This window comes from Drosophila mauritiana, chromosome X, assembly GCF_004382145.1.
Source record: "Drosophila mauritiana strain mau12 chromosome X, ASM438214v1, whole genome shotgun sequence".
Classification (NCBI taxonomy): Eukaryota; Metazoa; Arthropoda; class Insecta; order Diptera; family Drosophilidae; genus Drosophila; species Drosophila mauritiana.
In genome coordinates, this window is record NC_046672.1 from 12610229 (window position 1) to 12634449 (window position 24221).

The 24221-nt window shown below is 41.4% G+C and overlaps 1 protein-coding gene across 1 annotated transcript in view; it reads right to left on the bottom strand.

The window, feature by feature from the left end:
• The window catches only part of LOC117148314 (high affinity cGMP-specific 3',5'-cyclic phosphodiesterase 9A), a 110036-nt gene that overhangs the window by 27143 nt on the left and 58672 nt on the right, over positions 1-24221 (bottom strand). The window contains exon 4 of the mRNA XM_033315643.1: positions 15511-18085. Coding sequence (XP_033171534.1) covers positions 15511-17410 — 1900 coding nt within the window. The 5' untranslated portion in view covers positions 17411-18085. The remainder of the gene's footprint in view (positions 1-15510; positions 18086-24221) is intronic.

Here is a 24221-nt window from a genome sequence, read left to right on the forward strand (position 1 = left end):
ACAGATACTACGTCTCTCGCACACACACACACAGAATCACATAGAGACGGCAGGGCACAAAGTAGTGGCTGTGCCACGCCCCCGCCGCTGAAGACCGCCCACATGTGCTGCAAGCCAAACACTTTGCGGGCAACGGTTATAATTAATTTACTGCCACTTACAATTTTTAATTAAGCCGCCGTCGCGTTTCTGATATGCTGTGTGTATGGACCAAGGACACTGCGAGAAAAGAGGGTATAACAAATCCCTCCAAAATTCTATAAATATTATTAATATAGGTGAAAATACTTTATAGTTGCAGATAGTATTTTTGGATTTAGCATTGAGAGTAGTTAAAAAAGTAATCAGACCATTTATTTTTGCAGTACCCTTTTTGTTTGTCCGCCTTTCTATTTGCACACGCTTATTGCCCGCCCCCATAAAAAGAGAAAGTGGAAGAAAGTGGCTAGTGGAAAGAAAGGGGGGGTGGTGGTGTTGAATCTGCGAAGGGGTAATGAAAGGTTGCTTCGTTATTAACTGACAGATTGATTTACAATGAGGCTGGGGGTCAGGGTAATAGATGGATAGTGAAACTCCGTCTGCAGACGATAATTACACACGATGAGCGGTGATTCGGGCGGAAAATTCAGCTGGGGAAAATGCTGCTGACGGGGATGAGCAATGGGCGATAAAAACAAAAGCCAAAAACCTAAAAACATGACTGATTGTGAGCGAGTGTAATGGGAGATTTGACTGGTAATTTAATCGGCTAATTGGCGCTTCTGCTCGGCAGCTAATTGCGAACTTTCAAGGACTCATAAACAGCTGATACGTAAAAGGACGATGGGAGAAAAGAGATAACGAAACGCATATGTGATAAGATTAAAGTATATTTATAGTCAGCATAGATGCTGCGATAACAAAGAATAAATTTATCGATTAAATTTAATATTTGTTGTCTGATTGCATGGGAAAATGACAAATATGGCTGGCAATTTTTGTATTCAAACGTTTATTTATGAAAATCTCCTGCTGGCTCAGAAGCAAAAACGAAATAAAGCACTCCCCGTTCTGTTTGTGCAGGATGTGAAATTAAATTAAAAAAATTTTTCTTTCCATATCCGGCACACTTTGCGCACAACCATTCGGCATTCGGCATTCGCAAGGGCAGGTGACAGGTTGATCGATGAGTTCTGCCAGAGACTTATACCCAAATCCTTGGTGCCGGAAAAGGAGCGTCTTTCAATGCAACTTTGATGCATCGGAGGAATATGCAAGTGTGCATGAATTTGGAAATGTCACTGGGCTTTCCCTCTTATTTCCTCGCATATTTCCTTTCGCATTTTCCGGCAGTGCGACAGAGTGTCGCAGATGCAAATATATAAGCTGTCAATTATATTTCCCACGCTCGCAATGGCACTCGTAAAATCAATGATTGATGGCCATGTGACAATCAGACAAAGAGTAATGCATATTGATAGTTCTGGCCAATTTGCAATTGATTAGCAATCAAAGTAATTGTGGCAAGTGCAAGGCAAATTGCAGCAAATTCTGTGTGGCAAGAAACTCTCCTGTGTTTGCTTGTTTTTTCTTCTGCTCTTGCAACAGTTTCGTTTGCCAATTTGCTGGCAGGACACACACCGCACAGCACGGAGGACGACTATTTGATAAATGAACTCGATATTTTGTGCCGGGCCGAGTCGGGCAATAAAATTTGCTGCCAAATATTGCAATTGTTGCAGTGGCTGGGTGGCGCTGCTCGTCCTTTGGTCCTTGCCTGTTCTCACATTGCGCATACGCCATGTGGCAGCTGCACTCAATTTCGTTGGGGACCGGACCTACCTACCTCTTGATGGCCATTTATCAGACTGACGCTCCACTTGCCACCCACTTTTGCCCACAAAAAAAAACACAGCAGTTTGGTCAAGTGACGCACATTCTACTGGCCTGGGCCCATAATTCAATTGTTTTTACTTGGCTGCGGCCTTCGATCGGCTCAGTTTCTCATCGGCGGCGGAGTTCAGCATTCAGTATTCAGCATTTCTCACCCCTTCATCGCCAGCCAGCCAATTGGCAATTGATTTTCATGGCGAACGTTAAGCGAAGCGACAGTTTGAATTATGCTTTGCTGCATAATCGATGCCACATCTGACAGTCGAGCGATGCTGAGTGGCCCAAAAATAACAAAACTGTCATCGGGAAAATGCCGGGAAAACGGGTTGCAAGCTAAGGAAATGTCCAGGTGAAAATGCATCGCATGAATTCATAATGAACAATGGACGTTACGTATTTCCGTGAACCTAATAAATATTCAATTTGAAGCGAATGGAATTAGATGGCAGGCGGCAAGCAATGTGCATATGATTGAATATGATTCTTGTGTGGCCAAATTTAAGCTAGTTCGTTTCGCTTTGAAGTCACTCATTCATGCACGAAATGTGCTTCATATTTAATGTGCTGGCTTGGCTATTGCAATTTATCATAGATTGGCCACATTTTTACGTAACAATGCTTTAGTGTTCTTTTTTTCATAAACTACGTAATATGTTAAACAATTTCCACTTCAATGCATTTCAGAATGCTCAACAAGCACACACTTCTAAATGATTCACACCTAAGATAGTTGTGATGCCAGTTAACTTGCTAGCAAATTCCAAAATGTCAAGGGCTAAATTCAATTGGCAAAACAAACCGAGCATATTGTAAATCAATGCCCCCGACTTTCACTTTCACCGTCTGCCATTAATTATGTAACTATGTGAGGGGGTTAATTTCACGCCTGGCAGTAGGCAATAAAATATGAGTACTGCTCACCATTCTTGATAGAATATTAAAAGTGAAAAAAAGGGCAGAAAAAAAGGCACAAATGCGGCTGTTGATTATGGCCGCATTATGTGTACAAGCTGTCGTATCAAATGTTCCTTTTTTTCCCTCAGTTCATGTTTTTTTTCTGTTTTTTTTTTGTCCTTAGGTTCTCCTAGTGTCCTTTGTCCGATGTCCCTGGTCCTTTGGCCCCTTTTTGTCGCCGCGCTGCTTAGCCTAATGACCCCCGCTGCGTTGTCTAATTAATTAATGGATTGTAATTAATTATTTAACACAATGCTCCCGGAGTCGTGCCGTACGTGTTCTGCAAGTCCCATTTTTATGGGAAGTCCTTCTATCAGGACGCCCATTCAATATGCATGTTAAACGCACAACAAATGACAAATTTTGCCCACAATGCGACACGTCAACGATCCATGGAGCACAAAATGTGTGGGCGGTGTTTTCGAGAAAGGAGGAGGCGGGGCAATGTCAAGAAACAGATTAGGAGGATGTAAATAAAGAGTGGGAGATTAATGAGTAGAGTGTCGCCCTTTTCCCCTGGTAGCTTCTATACACATTTATTCGCAGATATATACACAGATATATATACTCCCTGGAATTACTAAGCGCGAAATAATTAACTGAAAAGGAGCAACCAGCAGTGAATTACACTTTTCCACTTCGCTATCTGTAATCGCCGAGCATTAATGATTGCTCCTTTTTCAATTACTTATTTTGTCGCCCATTTCTTGTATGTAACTCAACATTGAAAAAATAAATAAAATAAATAAGTTGAGAATCTACGAGCATAGTTAATTATTTTCAAGCGCCTTTGAACTTTGCTCCCCTTTGTAAAACACATTAATTACTTAGTATGCATTGTTTTGATTCAATCGATTTAATATAAACATTTGTTTATATTATTGCTATTTTTAACTATCGAATGGAGAGAATGTCCATCTGATTGGCGCCTATGCACGTATTGATTTTCCACTAATGGTGATCAATATGTTTGCTTTTCCTGCCGGCAAACACTTGAATACGTATGGGAAATAAATCAGAGCGCACGCATGATACATGAGTGGGATATACACTCGCATAACTGTGGCTTAAAGGCCATGTTGCTCGCTTATGGCCGAAGACAAGTTTCAATTAGGGGCTCTCACTGAAACACACACACACACATGAGAAAATGGGAGACTGTGGGAAATTGGGAGGGAAAACCATGAAATTGGCAATCGTAGTTGGCTGCTGATTCGTTTCCTTTTTACCCTCGTTTCAGACGTGCATATTTCCCACTCCTCCTCCTCCTTCTCCTTCATCATCACCAGCTGCTGTTTGTCCATCAATTTGGATCACCTGTCTTACGGGTGTGCATGTATGCACATTTGAGAGTGCCGTATGTGTGTGTGTGTGTGCGTTGCCCGAAATTCAATGCAATTGAGATGTTTTTTCTGCTCTGCTCAACCTGATTTTGTCAAAGTTTTGGTATTTATTTCCACCATTTGCACTAATTATTTGTATATAATTTATTAATTTTAGTGCACAAAATTGAGTTTCATTTGTAAGTACTTTAAACATATTGCTTTCTTTTGCATTCCACAAATTTGCTTAACTACTTGTATCGTTTAATTTTGTTGGTCTTCATTAGAGTAGGGTATTTAATGATTCGACTACTTGCCAACACTCCCATCCGCCGGCTATTCGAACCACAAACGGTTTTAATGGTCCAACCGCAGCCGAAATGGGTTTGCAGGCAGCAGCGAATTGGCAATGGATTGTCGCATGCAACGTGTCGTATGCGTAATGCGCCTCGCAATTCCACGCAACACGCAACGAAAATGCAACTGCAAATAGAGCGGACTACTCATGGCGCAATCATAACTGCTAATGCAGGGCGATAGCAACCAGGGGGAGTGTGATTAGAGCAGGGTGGTGGGGGGTCTATAAATAAATACCACAAATATACTACACAGCCACCAAAATGGTTGGGCCAAATGTGGCCTATAAATAGCCAAACGGCTAAGGGTTTTATGCAGACCAATGCCATTTCGAAACCAAACTCTCCACTTTGTTCATAATTACCATGACAATGATGATGATGAATGATGACGATAACGATGACGATGACGATGACGATGACGATGATAATGATGATGATGATGACAATTACAACCGTGATGATGGCGAATCATCGGATTGAACGACATTAGCTTGGCCAACAAACAAATAAACAACAAATTGACCAAGCCGGCAGCACCAACATCAGATATTAATTACACGTCAACGGAGGTCAATTAAAAATTTGTGGCCGATTAAATGGGTGACACGGGGCGAGTTCACGACATGGCATGGCTATACATACGTATGGGTATTTGTATAAGTATATGGGTATATGTATATGCAAGGACGAAGCAGGGGAGGACAGGACGAGATGCCTGGTTGAAAGGTCGACGGGCCATGGGGAGCATTGTAGGCGATTTATCGGGTAATTGGGGACAGGTCAAGCTCGAATGTGTTCTAAATGGAAAATGGGCGGGACACTAAACAAGGCGCTCGCTCATAACATGCAATTGGCCCGATAAATGATAACCAGAGCGCATCAAAATTGTATTAACGAGGCAAAAATGAAAAGAAATTATATGGACAGGCTAAAGGTACAAATTAAAACCGGAATTTCGGATTGCATACATTTTTAGGATGGGTAAGTGTGATGTTTGTATATCTAATAGATAGATATGTATCCTTGAAGTCTGAATAAGAAGTTAATTCGAAAAGGGATACCCTCATTTAACTGAAATCCTAGCTTCTGTTTTTTCTTACTCCTAACCAGCACACATTTTATGCTCGAAATATTTGTGTTTCACATTCAATCGATCGAGTTTGAACTGCGCAGTGTCAATCGCATCCTTCGGATTCCTGTCGACTTTTTCCAGGATGTTTTGCATGCCTCGGTCGTTGGTTTTCTTTGTAAATATTCAATTGACTTGTGTAAATTGCTCTTGCCCGGCTAATACATTTTATATGTGTGTATCGTTATTTACTTTTCGGCTCGGGCACACACACACACACACACACACACACGAGCCTAAGGAATCGAGGAATCCGAATCGAAATTGGGGCGCTATTGAGGTGCTTTCGAGTACTTTGCTCCTCTTCGACCCCAAAGAGAGTCCATCAAGTTCATGATGAAGTGCATTATAACTGATTAAATTTGCACGGTGGTTGCCGAGGTACTCACATGTACACATACTGTCTAATATACACACAAACATATATATATATATATACACATACACACACACAAACACTGATTGATTTGTGTGTGCTCCCTTTGCCCTTGTGTGTGTTTTAAACATTTAGTGAGATTAAACGCTTTGTGCTGATTAAATGAGTTTATATGGATCGTTCAGTCGGCCAGCTTCTGCAGTTTTCCTCTCGTTTTTCCAACCAACACAAACACGCACGCACACACACACACACACACTGAAACGTTTGACATTTTCCGGTTAGCCTCAGATTTTTCCCCATCTCCCCGCTATCTTTGTTGTAAATTAATAGCTTGGCGAAAATGAAGTGGCGCTTGGCTTTCAATTTAAATCACTCGCAGCTCAAAAAACCATGTCAAGCTTTTCCCTTAAAAGTTTATTCAGTATTATTACACAATGAAATAGTAAATTAACATATTTAAACTTGCCCCTAAAAATTCTCTTCTTTATTTATCAGGTAGAATTTAGTTATGAAACATATTTACTTTAGGCCTCTTTAATCTTTTTTCCATATAGGTAAAATTTGAAATTCTACGTTTTTGTAAATTGCTTTTGATACCGTTGAGCGCCTTCGCGGAATTTGAAAATGTTAACTTCTAAGAATTTTCTCAAATCGAATTAATGCAAATAAACGTGTTAGAAGTCCCCAAACGGGAACGGGGACTTTAAGATGGGGGATGTGGAATGTGGGGACCCAATTTAATTGCTTTAACTGTCAGTAAATGAATTATTGACGCTCTGCTGGGAAGTCGGTTGTGCAGTCAAGTTTTGACAGCTGTCAAAATTGCGTGTTGCGCCATCCTCGGGGGAAAAACAATTGTTTTATTAAATACTTTTCATTTTTTTTGCCTGTTCTGCGTTTGCCAAATCCCAAAATTGTTGGGAATTCACAAAGCACAACGTCGCCAGAGGAAAGACAAAAAAATTAGCGCAAATTTGTCACCATTTCAACGGTTGAGGCAAAGGAATATATATGTTGGCATCTGCCATATATACTGGCATATATGTACATATATCCTTTTGTGTCTGGTTGTGTCGTCTCGTTTCGTTTCTCGGTCCGATCATCAAAGTCAATTTCCTTGTTGATTTTTGCTTATTTGCGCATCTAAATGGATTTTTATCGCAATGTTTTGCAATGTCCTTCCGGCAGCAATCAATACACATGAGGGGCGTGGCCCGGCCCTAATTTCGCCTGATTTTCGTTTGCGCATTATTATTATTACTTTTCCTGTTCGGCCTATCCGTAATTTGTATGTGCAAAAGGGCAGATGATTGGTAAATCCTTCGTCAGCAGTTAATAAAAACAAACTGGAGGTGTCGTTGGTTTGGGCTGCCAAAGCATCTCGGCCAGGATGAAGAGTCAAGGATAAAGTGGCTGGCATATTCTTCTTTTTTCGTCACCCGAAGTGCTGGCACTATTTTGCTCATCTCACGTCAACAGGGCTTATACTTATCATTTCCTTTTTGGCCCAATAAGGAAATGTTCTCCATGTGGGAAGAGGGATTAACCCTGAGTACTATTTGGGAAGTGAAGGGTTTAATGGATCCAATTGTTTAAATTTTGTTTCAAAAATCAAGATTCTTTACTATTTATATCATATATCGAAGGGTTTCTGTAAGTATTTTGTCCATGTTAAATTACTTAAGGTCCTATACTTGGAAATTCATCTCTAACTTAGCGATGGCCCTCTGGCAGCATATGTTATCGATAAATTCGATGTACTAACAATCATCTGCGTATTGTTGCCGCCTTTCACCTTTGGCACTTTCTCCCACCTGCCCGTCTGTGTGTGTGTGTGTGCTTCTGTTTGCGTATGCACGGTAATTGGCAACGTATTGACTTGCCCTCTGGCCGTGGAAAAGGGGGCGTTAGGGGGTCATAGGGCGTGGCAGAGCAGCATTAAATTAAAAAAAAAAAATACATAAGCCACACAACGAACTCTTGAATTTCGTTGGGTTTACATTTCTTTCCCTGCCTTTTCCGATTTTCCGCGCTTCTGGTGCAGAAATTGGAAAAAAAAAGATTGAAAATACAATGCCCAGGAAAACACATGCACACACACACACACACACGTGGAAAATGCCAGTGGCTTAAAAAACTGAAAAAAAAATTAAATTTGACTTCTCATCGTTTGGCGTTATTGCAAATGATTTCTTTCGCCCGTTTTGCCTTGCAAATGAATAAAAACGGACTAAAAACCAAGCTGGTTAATTAATGAAAGTTTAAACTCAAATTATAATTTAGATCAAGTTAATTAAGAACAAATAATAATGGAAAGTATAATATTTTTATTATAAGCTACAGTTCTATAAAACAGTTTCTAGCATTATTTAGCTATTGATTAAAATCTAAGTACCATAAATATAACTTGCCTTCCTACGACATTTCTTTGAATCGGTTCATTTATGCATCCAAATTAATCCCGTTGAGCCCTTTGGTTGCTCAACATTCCTCAAGTTTCCCCCTTGGTTTCCTCCTTGGCTTTTTTGCTCAAAGTCTGAATAATTGGCAAGGACTTTGTTGAGCGAGACATCCAATCCAGCAGCAGCTGTGAACTTTGGAAATGGGTTGGGGGGCGGACAGAGGGGTGCTTTGTATTTACCCAGAGCTTTTAATTAATATACTAAAACGATTTTATTGGCTGTGTTTTTGGCGGAAGAGCAAAGAGACGAGGAAGCCCGCGAAATTTGAATTCTAAACCGAGCACCTGAAGTCGAGACCACAAACAATTTTTACCGTTGACATCTTCAAAGTGTCTAACTGGATATTTTTATATATTTATATTTATATATATATATATATATTTTTTTTTTTGATTTTCCATCCAGCTGGCTGAGCGAAAAACGAAAAGGAAATGGGGAAAAAAAGGAAAAGCAAACTGGCAATTGGCAGCTGCTGCGAAAAGTTTTGAAGGCTGGGTGGAAATATGTTAATTTCCACCCCGGCCAATCCATTTTATGCTCTCTTTTTACCGATTCATAATCCTTTTTGATTGATATCAATGGGAGATATTGTGTCAGAGTCTTTTTTCTTTTTTTCTTCCAATTTTTCCATTTTTTTTTTTTTTTTGAATTTTGGTGAGGAGTCAAGAGGTTGTGGATTCTGCAGATAAATAAATATAAGTGGCTGGGTGTTTTTAATTATTTACATTTACCTAGGCAACGGAAGCGAATTTCAACTTTTATTGCGGCTTTGCCTTATTGCCTTCGCTTGTTTTTGATTCCCTCCATTCCCTCCTTTCGTACCTATTTTTTATTCTATTTTCCCTGTCTCTGTTCTTTTTTACTTGTTGTGTTTTGAATTCCATTTCATTTGGAAGTGTGGGGCAGCCTCTGGTTGCCAGGACATCGCCGGAATGGTAATTAAAATGTGTGGCTGAAATGCTGAGAAAAAAAACGAAAAAAAAAAGGAAAAAGTGTCCCCTGCTGAATGCTAGAAAATTCCACGCTGATAAATGGAATGCTTTGAGCCACTTCCAAGTGGACTGATCTCATGACAGAGAACTGGAGTGCAGGCAAAGTTTGCATTTATCTACTGGATTCTGTGGAATGGCATTCACTTGAATTTATTGCCGTGCGGCGCAGGGCAAAGCTGGTATTTTCTTAAATTCCCGATTTATTGCTAGATATTAGCTCGTATAGCTGGAGTTTAAAACAAAAATGAAATGCAACCAAATACTATTTTATAAAATTAAATTTAATTACTCATAAATAGGCATAATGGTATACCATACTATGATTTGATTTCAGTATTGTCTACCATATATTTATGTTTATTATGTAGGTAACTGAATATATAATAACTAAATTAAATGTGAATTCAAAATAGGTATCTATGTGATTACTATGTATTTTCTAAATATGTTTTTAGTTCCAGCTGCATCGCAGCTCCTTTAAAGATCCTTATTGTTTACTTTAAGCCAAAAGCGAGAAAACTTTCTCTGCTGCTTCATCTGACCAACGAATATGTATCTGAGTTTGTATCTCCCATCTGAACGTGACTACATGTCAAATGTTTTAGTCCAAACATTCACACTCGCACACACACCGACGTGCATATATAGTTGCATTAAATTGGTATAAAATAAACAACACGTATAAATTACAACAGCAACAACAATACGTCATGTGTGTTTATGAATAAAACAAAAACCCAAGAAAAGAACGAACGAACGAGCGAACGAAAAAAAAGCGAAATGATAATAAATAAAATTTATTGTATGAGCCATGAGAAATGTGGCAGGTAAGAGAAAGGGACGGAACGAGCCACACTCCACATGACACGGCAATAAAAGAAAAAGAGAGAAAGAGAGGGGACGAGGTGCGTGCATAACATAAATACTCACTTTACGCATATTACACGGCAGAAATATTAAAAATAACTCACATTTCGGGTATGAATACACCCGTGAGTAAAGTTAGGCGTTCAAATCGAACGATTGCAAGGGATTCTCAATGGAATTAGCGACAAAAGTTCGTAATAATCGAAATACTCTATTTCTAAGACTTATTCATTACATTTCCAAAGATTTCTACATGGAATACTATCTGTGCCGTTTTCATAAAATACTACACTCTTGAATCGAATAATGGTGAACAGAGAGCATTGTTTAACATACAAGGTGATATTTTCTGACAGAATGGCAGCTGACATTATTCAGATTAAAATATAATGCATACATTTGGTAGAAATCTGCAGGTGCCCGAATTAATTCCCTTTGTAAAATGCCAGCTGGAAAACTGACATAATTATTTATCTAGACAGTTTCGTTCGACGCACATCCTGCAAGTGCAATTGTTGGCTCAAGAATAATGTCCTTGTGCGTATTTGGCTACGTATCTGTTCGTGACTCCTCCCCTTCCTTCGACTCCTTTTGTTCGTCGCTCTCCTGACGGCGTTGGCGTTATCTTTTTGGCCTTTGGGCCCTTGAATAAACCCCTTTCCCGAGGAAAAAGTTGGAAAAAGTTTGCTCATTTTTCAGGAATAATTCAAGTTAAATGCCTGTTTATCAACAGTCAAACAATGAACAATTTTTTTGGTGGGGGCGGCTCGCATTTTTCCACCCCAAAGAACTTGATTTTTGTTCGGCAAGTTTAAAGCTTTTTAAGCATTTCGCGTTAACACCTGCACACACTGACTCACACACACACCACACACACACTCGTACACATGGCATAAACAAATGTGATATGCGTGTGTGTGCTCTAGTTTTCCGTTCTTTTCTCGCCTTCTTGCGGTCGCCGTTTTTGCTTTTTGTCGCAGCCGCCGAAATTCCCACGTTTGCCCTCTTAAGTATGCAACACTTTATTGCTCATTAAAATGATTGCTTAAACATGAGTACGCACACAAAGCGGAAGGATATGCCTGCGCTTGTGTGGGTGTACATTAAAATTTGTCACGCCCACACAGAAGTAGGTCGAAAAATAAAAAAAAATCTATATTCGAATAAACTTGCCACGGTGATTTCAAATTTTGACATATTCCATAAAACATTGATTTGCATTTTGAAAAGCAATTTCATTATAGGGTAACAATATAAGTTTCATATTTAGTTGGAATTATATGGAAACAAGACTTCGAGCAATTTTCGAATCAAAAACGCACTGATTGAGTTTGCAATAAATATACCCGATAAGCATTCAATTGTTTCAATTGCCTTTCAATCCCAAACGGATTAGTCTTATTGGATCTAATCAGGGGAAAGCTCCAATCGAATTGTGCCATGATTGATGGCATTTAAAGTCAATCGACTTGGCTGTAGCATGTATATCGATTGCTCTATTATGATATTGTCTGTCATCAGTTGCCTGATTTAGCATGTACCCAACATGCCCAGTAATCTCCGCCGTCAGTTCAGTCAAGCTGTCAATATTGCCAATATTCGTCCTCGTACTTTTCCAGGATGCGTTTGGCGTTTGTAGGGACGCAATGGAGATGGGAAAAAACTAGGCGGCTAATGCGCTTAATAGACAAGTCAAACGGAACTCAAGCACAATTGGATACTAACTGATTCAATTGTGATCATTTCGTATATGCACATTGAAGATTTTAAATCCTTAAGTCTTCAGCAGTCTGCAGTTTATAAAGCTTATCATGAAATTGTTAATAGTTTATTTAGTTGTACTATAAGAGCAGCCATCAGCAACAGAATGTAACTCGAAGATAATGGAAAACTAGAACATGTATTGCATCCACAACAGCGTTCACACATATTTTGAAAAACTTTCGCAACTTTGCCAGTTTCATGCACAAAAGTTGTCTCCTTGCGTGCACTTTAATTTGCAATAACTACACCTTTCCTGTTCCGCCCCTGGATTTCCAGAGCCCCTCTCCCCTGCACTATGACAACTTTGTGTACCGCCTTTGCCACTTGACGACAAGCGAGTTATTATAATTAATGAGACAAGAAAAACTTTCGGGTACCGCAAAATTTTGCTCTAGTCTGGCGCACAAATTTCAATTAGGCGACGACCTCGCCTCATTAGCATGGCGGATATACATATATCCACGTGTATATAAAGAAAATACAGTGACACGTGCTGCGGATTGAAATAGAAATGGATTTGATTCAACCGTTTTGTTGGGCAAATATTATCCACTTGTCGAAACTCGAGAACAGCACGAATTTCACTGTCATCGCTGAAATGGAAAACCTTCGGCATTCAAAAACTGCCATTTCGAAATGTCAAGTGCAGCCAGATGACGATGGGAATGCAAACGATGATGATCCCAATGATAATGATGCAGTCCATCGTCCATCAACTGACAGGACATCATTCGCCCATTTGGTCGAATTTTGATTTGATTTCCAACTACCGAGTCCCGCTCATCTGCAGGACATCATCTTCGGGCTAGTCGTGTCCTTGGCTAGTCAATCGTTTTGATTTGACAAACACTTTATCACTTAATGTTCGTTTGTGGCAATTTATTCTTTATATACCAGTTTATCTACACACCGATATGGGTGCACTGAACAAAATCAAGGGCAGTTGTTGGTGCCAGAAAAAGGTATAATAAAATTATAAATCTATAAAAGAATTAGGTTTATATTAATTTGTATTTTCTTATGTTGCTTAAAGATATATTCGATTTTTATAGATTCCAATCTGTACACCCTGAAAGTTTTTCACCCAGTGCACTCGTATCTTGCTTTTCCTTCTTCTGCACGCAGAATCTGTCGCTTTTCCTTGGCTTTGTGGCTTCGACTGTGGCCCAGCTCTTGTTAAGTGAAACAATTGAATTGTTAACTGAACAATAAAGTATTTTATTATTATTAGATTTTTGCTGCCAGCCCGCCAACAAGCAATCCCATTGCCATTTGCCTTTTGTCACATCTCTCTCTAGCTTTGTCCCTGGCATTTTCTGATTTCACCGACTTTTTTCCAGACTCCCAGACTTTCCCGTTCCATTGGACTGCCCCTTATCCAAGGTCTTAAGTGCCTTTTGAGTCTGATAGGGCTGATACGGCTCATGGCCATTTGGGGGGTTTTTTTTTCGGCGAATGTCTCGAGTAGATTTCCGACATATTTCCCGACTCCTGTTATATGTCATTTGTATTATGTTCGGCGCTTTTCATTCCACCGCCCCCGTTTTCCTGCCCTTTCGACTCTCACTTTCTGGCCGGCCTTTCTTCCTGGTTCCCCTTTGTTGCCTTTTGATTCAGTATTGCCAAAGCCATTTAGGTTTTTGAATTTATGACCATTTTGCGTTTTGTGGCTCCTTCTCAAATGCTCGGGCAATTTATGATTCCTGGCCTTTTGGCACACCCTCTACTCAGTGCCTCGATGCTTTTGATTTACGATCCGCAAATATAGGAGGCCGAGTGCCCGAAACAGGCAAGGTGGCCAAAATGCCAGCCAATCCAGGCATCCAAAAATCAAAGTCAAGCCATTTATCTCATCGTGACAGTGTTGGGCACGCATTGAGGGTAATAAATAGTGTTGCAAAGGACAAACAACTTAAATGGACAAATAATGTTGTCCAATAGATCGAGCTAATAATCTCCGCGTTGAAATGGGCAAAGGCATATGAAACTCCTAATCAGTGTTGTAAAGTCAAATATATAACCACTTGACATAAAACGTCAAGTCCAAAGAAAGAGATCAAAGATATTTCTTAGGAAAAACACACGCTTCTTGTTACCGGCTCAAAAGATTAAAGAAGCATTTGCTGTTAAATATTTTGTAAGGAGTGGGTGGAAAAATCCTAGCAACCAATTGAACGGAAGGCAATCCACAGGCGACCACGATGTGGGGCAAACATTGCGGCGTCCCGGCTCCAATTAAATTGAAATGTTTAAGATGCGACAGTGTGGAAAATGTCAGAAGGCTCCAACACTCGCAGACACACACACACACACACACACACATTCGATGGGGAAAGCCTGCTTATAAGTATGCTAAGTGAACTGCAAGGACGAATGGCAAACAGAAGAAACTCGACGAAAATATCAAGGAAGCAGCAGCACAAAAAGCCAAGGAGAACGTGGTGTCGATACAAAGACAACTTGTAATGCCATTCAAGAAAGTTGTGATAGTTTTTGTGCCCGGGAAAATTTGTTGTATGATATAAGTGAGCTCCTAGCTTTTCATGTTTCTCTAAAGATAACATTTACCTTGCTCCTCATACTCTTTTATCTGTGGAAAGTACGGAAACTCAGTCGAAAGTGCCACGATCTGTGTCCTTGCAAAAAGATTTCTCGTTTCACTCTCTTACTTTAGCGAACAGTCGTACGCTTTATTAATGCCCATCCATATTTTATGTTTAGTGCCGAAAAACCAATCAAATACTAATCCACCTGCAGTCATAAGATATTCATTTACGTTTTACACTGCATTTGTCTGCTCTGATTCCCTGCATCTGAATCTATGCTGGAAAATGTGCAAAATGTGGAAATGGCGAATGCATAAGCTGCCATTGAATTAAATATTTCACATCGCCAGCCAGCCGGCCGCTTTTTACCCGCACACTTTTCCGGATGGAAAAGCCAATGCCCCACCCCTAAAACGCACCCGTGGCATTTGTGCAGTGTTTTGAAATCATTTTTCCATTCCATTGTAGTTGGATTTAAATTTGTCCATTTGATTCCAACCCATTGTTGCATTTGCTCATGCCTCATTTGAGGCGATTACACACAACACAAAAAAGGGTGGGGATGAAGAGAGTGGAGAAAGCGCAAAGCGGACCGGAAGCGGAGGTGGGTGAAAGTGCTGGGCTGGCACAGGCCAAAGCACTTGACCATTTGCGCCACTTGTCAGCGAGGAATCAGACCATCAATTACATTGGCCAAATGGGTGGTCGCCCAACTCTCGGAATATTGTAGTACAATTTTAAAGGTAACTAAGCTACGTTTTAATATTTATGTTGGAGTTATTCATAAGTTATCCATTATATTTATATTATCACTAGATGTTTCAGCTGGGAAATATTATACACATATCAAATCGATCTACTCACATAGCCAGTTCATGCGCTCCGTGTACTCGACCTTGCGCTTGAGGTCCTTGACCAGGGCGCGAAAGTCATCGTCGTTGAAGTGGCACTGGATGATCGTGTTGTTCAGCTGCAGGATGCTGTACTCGTTGTTCCCGTTATTGCCGTTATTGCCGTTATTACCGTTATTCGATGCAACGATAGCATCTCGGGCACCGTTCAATGCATTCGTCTCGATATCTGTGGCACTGGCACGCATTTTTATACTGCCACCAATGCCACCGCCAACCGTTGAACTTAGTGCGGTTGCCGCTGTGGCAGCGGCATCACCATCCACATTGCTGCAGGATTTGCTCAGGATAATGGTGGCACGATTAGCTATCGAATTGGCGGCCAACAGGTGCTCACCGGCGGCGCCGCAACTGCCGCGATGGAAGGGCAGCGCCTTGCCGCAATTGTTGTTTTTCAGCGTGATGCAGTGCAGCTGATTCTGGAGGGCGGCCTGGACCGCTGAGCAATCGCTGGCCCGGCGGCGGCGCGGATTATCGCTGCCATCGGGCAGGGAGGTGGGTTGCAAGTGGATGTTGGTGGTGCCCGAGGTCGCCGGTTGTTCCACTGATGGCGTTGCTGTTGCTGCCGCTGTGGCCGCAGGATTCGACATGTTGTTGTTGTTCTGTATGCTGTTGCAATTGTTATTGTTGTTATTATTGTTGGTGATCCTTTGCTGCTGCTGCTGGTGCTGCTGATGATGATGATGTCGGATCACCGTTAGGTTGCTGCGATGATCCTGCTCCTCGTAGAACTGAATGAGCAGCTCCTCGAGCAGATTGATGTTGTTGGAGCAAAAGGACTGCGAGGCGGAGGCCGAAACCGAAACGGAACCGGAAACGGTGGCCGTGCCGCTGATGGTGGAACTGCTCGAGGACTTCCGGCGCACGGTGGCCGTTGTGGTGGTGGTCACTGCAATCGCCGGCGGTGGCTCCTCCTCAATGTCTGTTCTCTCTGGCTTTTCACTCGGATGCTCTTGCTCCTCTTCGTTATCCTCGGTATCCCCCTGATTCTGCTCCTGCTCCTCCGGCACCTGATCCTGCTCGTGATGATCGTCCTCCAGCTCACTGCTGCGACTTCTGCTGCTGACTGCCTCTAAACTGATGCTACTGCTGCCGCAGACGCAATCGATGGCCGCCAGGGGACCGGCAATTGCCGCTGTTGCCGCGGCCAAGACAATCGCCCGCTGGTGCTCCTTGCCAGGATCGAAGATCGAGTGCCGCAGCAGGATCTCCTGCAATTGGCGCCTCTGTCGGCGGGCACTGTACGGATTCACCAGCCGGAAGTCGCCGTAGTACTTGGACAGGCAGCGCACACGCGATGCAATATAGCCGATTTTGCGCAACAATCGCTCGTCCGCCTGCTGCAGCTGCAGTTGCAAATGTTGCTGCTGCTGTTGTTGCTGCTGCTGGAGGTTATTGCTGCTGCGTTGCAGCAAGACCGCATTGCCGCTGCTGCTGCTGCCGCCACTTGGCGAAGTGCCTTCCTGGGCGGTCGTCTGGCAATCGATCTCGATATACTCGCACTCCTCGCTATCCTCGCTCTCCACCGGACTGCTGTCCTCGATGTCGCTGTTGCTGGCGAGCGTTGCAAGTGTGGCAAGTGTTGCTGTTGTCGCTGCCGCTGCCGCTGTTGTCGCCGTACCGCTGGCTATAACCGTCGTGGTTGTTGTGGTCGCATGGATATCGCTATCGGTGATGGTGGTCGTTATAATCGTCAGAGTCTCGAGTGTTTCCTCGTCGCTGCTGCTGGTTGTTGCAGCTGCTGCTGCTGCTGCTGCAGTTTCTGCTGCAGTTGCTGCTGTAGATGTTGCTGCTGCTGCACTGCTGCTGCCGCGTCGACTGCTACTGCTGCTGCAGCCGCTGTCTTGGTACATTTATAAGCAACCCTCGCTAACCGGTTTCTTCGACTCTGTGTTTCCTTTTTCGGCTGCTGCTGCTCTTGATTTTTCCAGCGTTTTCCCGGCTTTTCCCGACTTTTCTTCTCTGCCCTCGGCTGTCTTAATTGTTACGGCCAGCGATTACTTTTATATTTCTTCCCTATCCGTATTTGATTTGCTGCATAAATTAATTTTCACTTAAAGAACGGGGGTTTTGCGTGAACTTTTTTTTTGTAACGTATTTTTTACGAGGCTGGCGCCGTTTTTATGACCATTGCTTCCCTTTGTTACTTGCAATTTGTTTTTTGATGTTTATGCCACGCCAGCAAAGTTATGCAAATTTCCGCCGCTCCCCCGGCGCCCTAAATATCGCGTATACGTATCGCGCATACGCTCCGTATTCCGGCTGTACTCCTGACTGAAAATCAAATCAATTCAGTGGAAAAGTTGCCGCCACTCGCATTTTTTTTGGCATGTCAACCGATTCGCCTTTTGCTATTTTTTTTTAGCTCCTTTAGCCTTTTGCAGCTCGTGTTCTCCGTTGTCATTTGTGTTTTACATTTTATTGTGTTTTAATTTGCATTATTCAGCCGTTTGTCCTGCGCTTCCACTTCCTCTTTCCCTTTTCCTTTCGGGCGTCACTTCCGTTTCCGTTTGTGAGCGCTGGCAAATCTGCAAGGAAAACAATAAGGGTAGGTCTATGAGTCTCCAGCAGGAATTAAGTCAGGGAATATATCTAATGGCCCGGATGGAATGTGTTTCCCATGACATTGCAAAAACTTATCGACATATAACGGCGCTCATTTAAAAAGATTTTCGGAACAGAACTGCTCACATTAATTATCTCTTGAGAAAGATGTGTTGTATTTAGGCAAAATATATAAAAAGTCATTTAAAAATAATAAAACATTTAAGTGCTAAGTGCTAATAAAGCATTTAAGTGCTAGGTATCCTAAATAATCAATTAATTGGCCATATCATTGCAAATTATGGCCCCAATATGGAATGTCATTTTTTGCAAATTTTGATGATGTTACCCCTTACAAAAAATGCGAAAAAATGACCTGAAAATAAATTTTCCTAAATTCTTCAAAAAGTGATAGGGATCGTTAGCATTGGTAATTAGCTGCTCAAAACAGTTATTCTTTTTGCTTTATGACCATATTCAGCCAAGATATGATGAAAATTCCAATCGGAAATATTTTTTTTTGCAAAAACACTTTTTTAAAATTTCACTAATAAAATATTCAGTTTTTTGGCCACAACTTTAAAAGTAAGTGTCTCACCATAGAATATCATAGCCCGTTGAGCTCGTAATTAAATTTGCAATCAAACTGTGTTCGAACATGGGAAATTTATTTTTTCGCCATTTTTTGCAAATTTTGATGATGTTACCCCTTACAAAAAATGCGAAAATTTACACAAAAATAAGTTTTCCTAAATCCTTCAAAAAGTGATAGGGATCGTTAGTACTGGTAAAAAGCTGCTTAAAACAGTCATTCTTTTAACTTTGTGACCATTTTTAGCTATCTTATGAACTAATGGGCGAAATATGGAATTCCAAGCTTCGTGGAGCGCGGTTTGAAATCCCCAATCGTTTGATATTAAAATGAACAATATTATTTATTAGATGTACAAAAAAGGCGTTTTTATAAAATATAATTTATTGAATACTTTAATCACCATAAATAAATAAATTGGATTCAAATTCGTCCGAATGAATGAAATAAAAAGGCAATAAATACTCTATAAATTATTTGGAACCACAAAAATCCTTCAAAGCTGATTGCTTCAATAAATTTGATTTGTTTCAACGACAAAATAGAATCACTGTTGTGCACTGATTGAATCAAAAGAAAAATGCCAACGTTTTCTCTCTATAATCTGTGGGAATCTGGGATCAAGGATCCGGTACTTTAGACTGGTTTTAATTAATACAAAATCAATCAGGTGAGTTGCCAAGGAAAAACCAAGAGAGAAAATACAAGGACCCACAAATAAACAAATGGATAAATAGGAAAACAGCAGCAGTATTGGCCGCATTGGCAGCCGCACAACAATGTAAATATTTTATGAAATATTTTTACTACTTGCTGCTCGGCACTCTTCGTTCTATTTTGTTGTGACAATCGATTGCAGTTTGCAGCCAGTGTGTGTGTATGTGTGTGGTGAAAGTGGGTGGTTGGCTGGGTGCTGGCTGTGTGCTGCAAGGTGATTTGGGTGGTCAGTCGACAATCCCAATATGCAGACGTGCTCGACCGCAGAGACAAAGGCGTTGCCCACTGGCGGTCAACCTTGCGACCGATTCGCTGGTCGACGGATGGTTGAATGGGTGTTTGCAGTGGGTGGTGCTGGATAAACAGCGGGCAATTGCACAAAGCAGCGGCAGGCGGTCAGTAGCAGCAGCAGCAGCAGCAGCAGCAGCAACATCAGCAACTGTCGCTAACGTTGACAATGACAGCAAATGTCAAACAGTCTTTTCCACTTGCCGCCCCCTCGAAAATCACCCACTATCTGCCAAACAACCCATACAACCACCCACCGCCCCGTTAAGTGCAGTGCCGCCAACTCGCTCCTTCTGTTCAGTTCATCTGTCAATCAGTTTATCTGTCTCTTTTGTTTGTCCGGCAGCAACTCGTGTGCAACTGCCACAATGCGCCGCCGAGACAAAGGGCTGCAACATGGCAGTGCCGTTGCCGGGACAGAGATGTCCTGGCAAGAATTCCAGCAAGTACCCCTCGACCACTCGACAAGGCTTAAAAGGATTGTAAAATGGCCAAGAGTGCGCACCCCCAACCACGGAGCTATGTATATTCAAAATCATTTTGCAAACTTCTTAGAAATGTTTATGTTGTAGATAGCACAGAGATTAATCGCAAATAAAGTTAAGCAGCGTTCAATAAATTATGAGCTAATGGCATTCTGTTTGATTATTTTATCAAAGTTATTTTAGAAACGAAAATAAAGCTATTTATTTTGAATTAGCTTGGCCAATAAAATGAATTAAGCAAAATTACCAAACATATTTATGTGTATTTAGAGACAAAGAGATTTATATAACAAAATCTAAACGTTATTCTTTAAAACTTCAATTAAACTTTATTTTATTGCCCGTGCTGAACATTATAAATTAGTATTTTCTATTTCTTATTGCCACAAGCTTTGGCGTGCTGAATGCTTAATTTCCACTTGTACTTTTACTAGTTTCACACCGCAGCCTTGTTTCCTTTCAAAAAAAAAAAAAAACAGGATCTGCGACACACACACACACATACACCTGTACACCCAAATGGATTTTTCCAAATTCCAAACGCATTGCGAACAGCTAACGTGGCGTATCCGTTCGTGCGTTTCTGGTATGCTGACGATTCCGGCACGACAGGAAGTGGAAATGGGGAAATTGGGGTGGTGTTTGGTGTTGGCTTCTTCCAGTTGGTGGGTGGTTGGGTTGGTTGTGTAAAGAAGTGGCTGCCCGTTTTCCAGGAGCCCAAGAAAACGTCGTGAACGCTTCAAAAGATTCAACTTTGTTGCATCTAATTATGGGCAATTTGATTAGGGCTCATAAATAAACAAGGTCTCACACCCATATCCATACACTTGGGTGAGAGCCAACTCCCCTACCGCCTCACACACACATACAAAGCACACATACACAGCACACACACACACAGGCACACTCACAAGTGTCAATATGGAGCCGCAGGTGGCGCAATTGCCGCCGCTGTCATGGCTGACAAAACGCAAACGCAAACAGAAACCGCCGCGGCCTTGTCCCAAAACCCTCGCCAAAAAACCAGCAAAAAAAGAAAACACCAAGCAATGGAGCCGCCAAACCCACCCACTCTTCGCCCCCCAAAAATGTACCCAAAAACCAGACCGAATCGAAGCGAAGCGAACCAAGACAGACAGCCACCAACTGTTGAATGGTGGCAACAGTTTCTGGCCACCATATTTGCTGAATTTCATTTATTCACAGCGACGGCGAGCGAAATAAAATAATTTTAATGGCCTTGCAGGAGTTCGTAAACAGAATAATGATTAATTAAATGGATTGCATACATTAGGTGTTTATAGAAAATATAAAATATGTTTAGGTGCTACCGATTAAATTCTAAATATTGAAAATACACATTTATGTTCATCAGTGGCAGGAACACACAAATAATATAAACCCATTTCCTTTTCGTTATGAAATAAAAGAGTAATTAAAAACGAATTTCTGTTTAATTATTAAATATACAACATAATTATTGCGTAGCAAATTTAAGCAGGATTTAAATTCGTCACACTTTTAATAAAAGAACAAGCTATTTAAAAACATATTGGATGGATTTTTATTTTTATTTTACTCGTTTCTAGTTATCCAGTTTTTCCACTCAATTGTTTTGGCTTAAACAAAGGCAAGCAATCAACCAAAACGCTTATTTTCACTATTATTTCTATGCAAATGGGCCAAATGGAGTCATAAATAAATAAACTAATTTTAATAATTCAAAAGCTGCTTAACAACTTGCATAGAGTGCGTGTGCGTGTGTGTGTGTGTGTGTTTGTGCATTGCGTTTATGGCCGAAAATGAATTTGTTATGGGGATTTGTTGGCCATTGTTGGCGTTGACTTATCACAATGGATCCAGGCGGCGATTGGTTTGGAAAATAAATAAAGTCAAAATGCGCTGACAAATTGCGAGCACCAGTTTTTTTGTTGTTATTGCCCCTGTCCCTGGCCATCATCATGTCCTGCCGCTTGTCGCATCCTTTAAATGCATCAAAATGTGCTGCCTACTTTTAGGCCTTCACCCGCTTTTCCGCAAAACAATACGTAGAAGGAAATATAGAAAGAGAGAAATGAAAAAAAAAAAAGCTGAAAACCGGGCTGCAACAACGACAGCGACACACATTTTGCGGTTGATATGAATATCGATTCGACCCGTTAACTGTGCCAGCTTGCCGCCCACTTTTAACGCCCACCCACCCCAGGACCGCCCCCTTTTTAGCCCTGGTATGTAAACTAGAACTTTGTATAAATTTATGTGCACAACAATGTTTATGTTGTTGAATAAACGAGCAGTTTTGCATGCGGCGAGCGCCAGGACCCTCTCTCCTGTGTGTGTGTGTGTGCGTGTGTTTCATTGCTAGTGTGTGTGTGTGTGTGTCTGGGTAATGGCAGGATGCAACATGAAAATGGCGTGTGGCTAGCAACGTTTTATTTGCTCGTTCTCTGGTCCTTTTCCCTTCTTTCACTCCGACTCCATTTTGCCTTACTCCTTTCCTTTGAATGTATGCGAGTGTATGTGTGTGTGTGTTGGTGTGTTGCACTTAAAATAGAAATATGCCACACATACCAACACACGGGCACACTCACACACACACACTCGTGGGCAGTGAAAACATTCAATTTCAGTGCGGAAATCGCCTAACAGCCCTAAATAATGGTCAATATCTGGGCCTCTGGCTAACAAAGCGATACTTTTCCACACTGATATTCTTTCCGTTTAGTTTACCTCTTGGCCAGCAAAGCTAATAAGGCACATTGAGTTTTTCGAACATATATTTTGGCATCGCAGCAACAGAGTGAATCTCCATTCAGCAATCTGCTGGCTAGCCAATGACCAACATCCAGACGCAATGTCTGATCCTTTGATTTAATGGAGCCCTCACACACACACAGTCAGTGAATACACTGAAAAAGAGGGGGGAAAGCGATATGGAGCCAAATACTTTCGAGCGTTCAATCAAACTAAGCGCAAACAAGCCTAGAGATATGAGACAGGACGAAAGGGCGACAGGACGACAGGACGAAAGAGCGGAAAACCAAGCCAACGAAGCGTACGAAAATAAACAAAAGCGTGGGAAGTCTGAGGATTTTTGAGGGGGTGCAAGAGCGAGAGAGAGCGAAACACCATGAGTGAGAGAGATGGCACGTGGTGTTGGGTTATGGCCGCTAGGACACCTCACACACTCACCTACATACACACACACACACACACGCGCACGCAGAGAGAACTTACTTAAGCGAGTGATTTTCAGATTTTACGCTTCGGCTTGTGCGCCGCATGTGTGTGTGTGTGTGTGTGGCAAAGTGCTTTGGTGTGCGTGAAGAGCCATTGTGATTTTAATTTTCATGGCCCGTCAATAAAACATTGATCGCGCCATCAAAAATTACAAGCAAATTGCTGTAAAAGCATTAAATGCACATAATTGATTATATTCGGTTTCAAATAATCACAAGTAGTTCAAATAACCAATAAGTCAATTTAACTTAAGTATTTTCATTAAAAAAGTATATTTAATTAAAAAAAATATTTAATTTGTTGAATTTTTGCATTACAGGTCAACGGATCTTCAAGTACTTTTACTGCCCTTAAACATTTGTATTGCAAATGAGCTCTGGGCATTTGTCCTTTATTTGTATTTGTATTCGTATTCTGTGTGTGTCTGCGTGTGTGTTTGTGTGTGTGTGCGAGGGTCCTTTGTGTGTGTTGGTTACCTTGGTGCTAGTTTGGAATCATTCATCATTCCCGGACAACATAGTTGTAAATAATGTTACCCACAAGGATTCCTCTCGGCGATTATTATGGCGATAAATCAAAGGCAACCTCCTCCGCATTTTCCTGCTCACCTTCCTTCGGATTTTCTCCTTTATCTTCCACCCATTCCCCTTACTCCTCCTTCTTTTTTATTAGTTCTTTTCCCCATCAGTTTCTGTGACAATATTCCTCACCTATGGGCAACGCGTTTTGTTTGTTTTTGGGCGAAGGACTGATGTCAGTCCATGGACGGTAATATGCAAATTACTCTGGTCCAGCTTT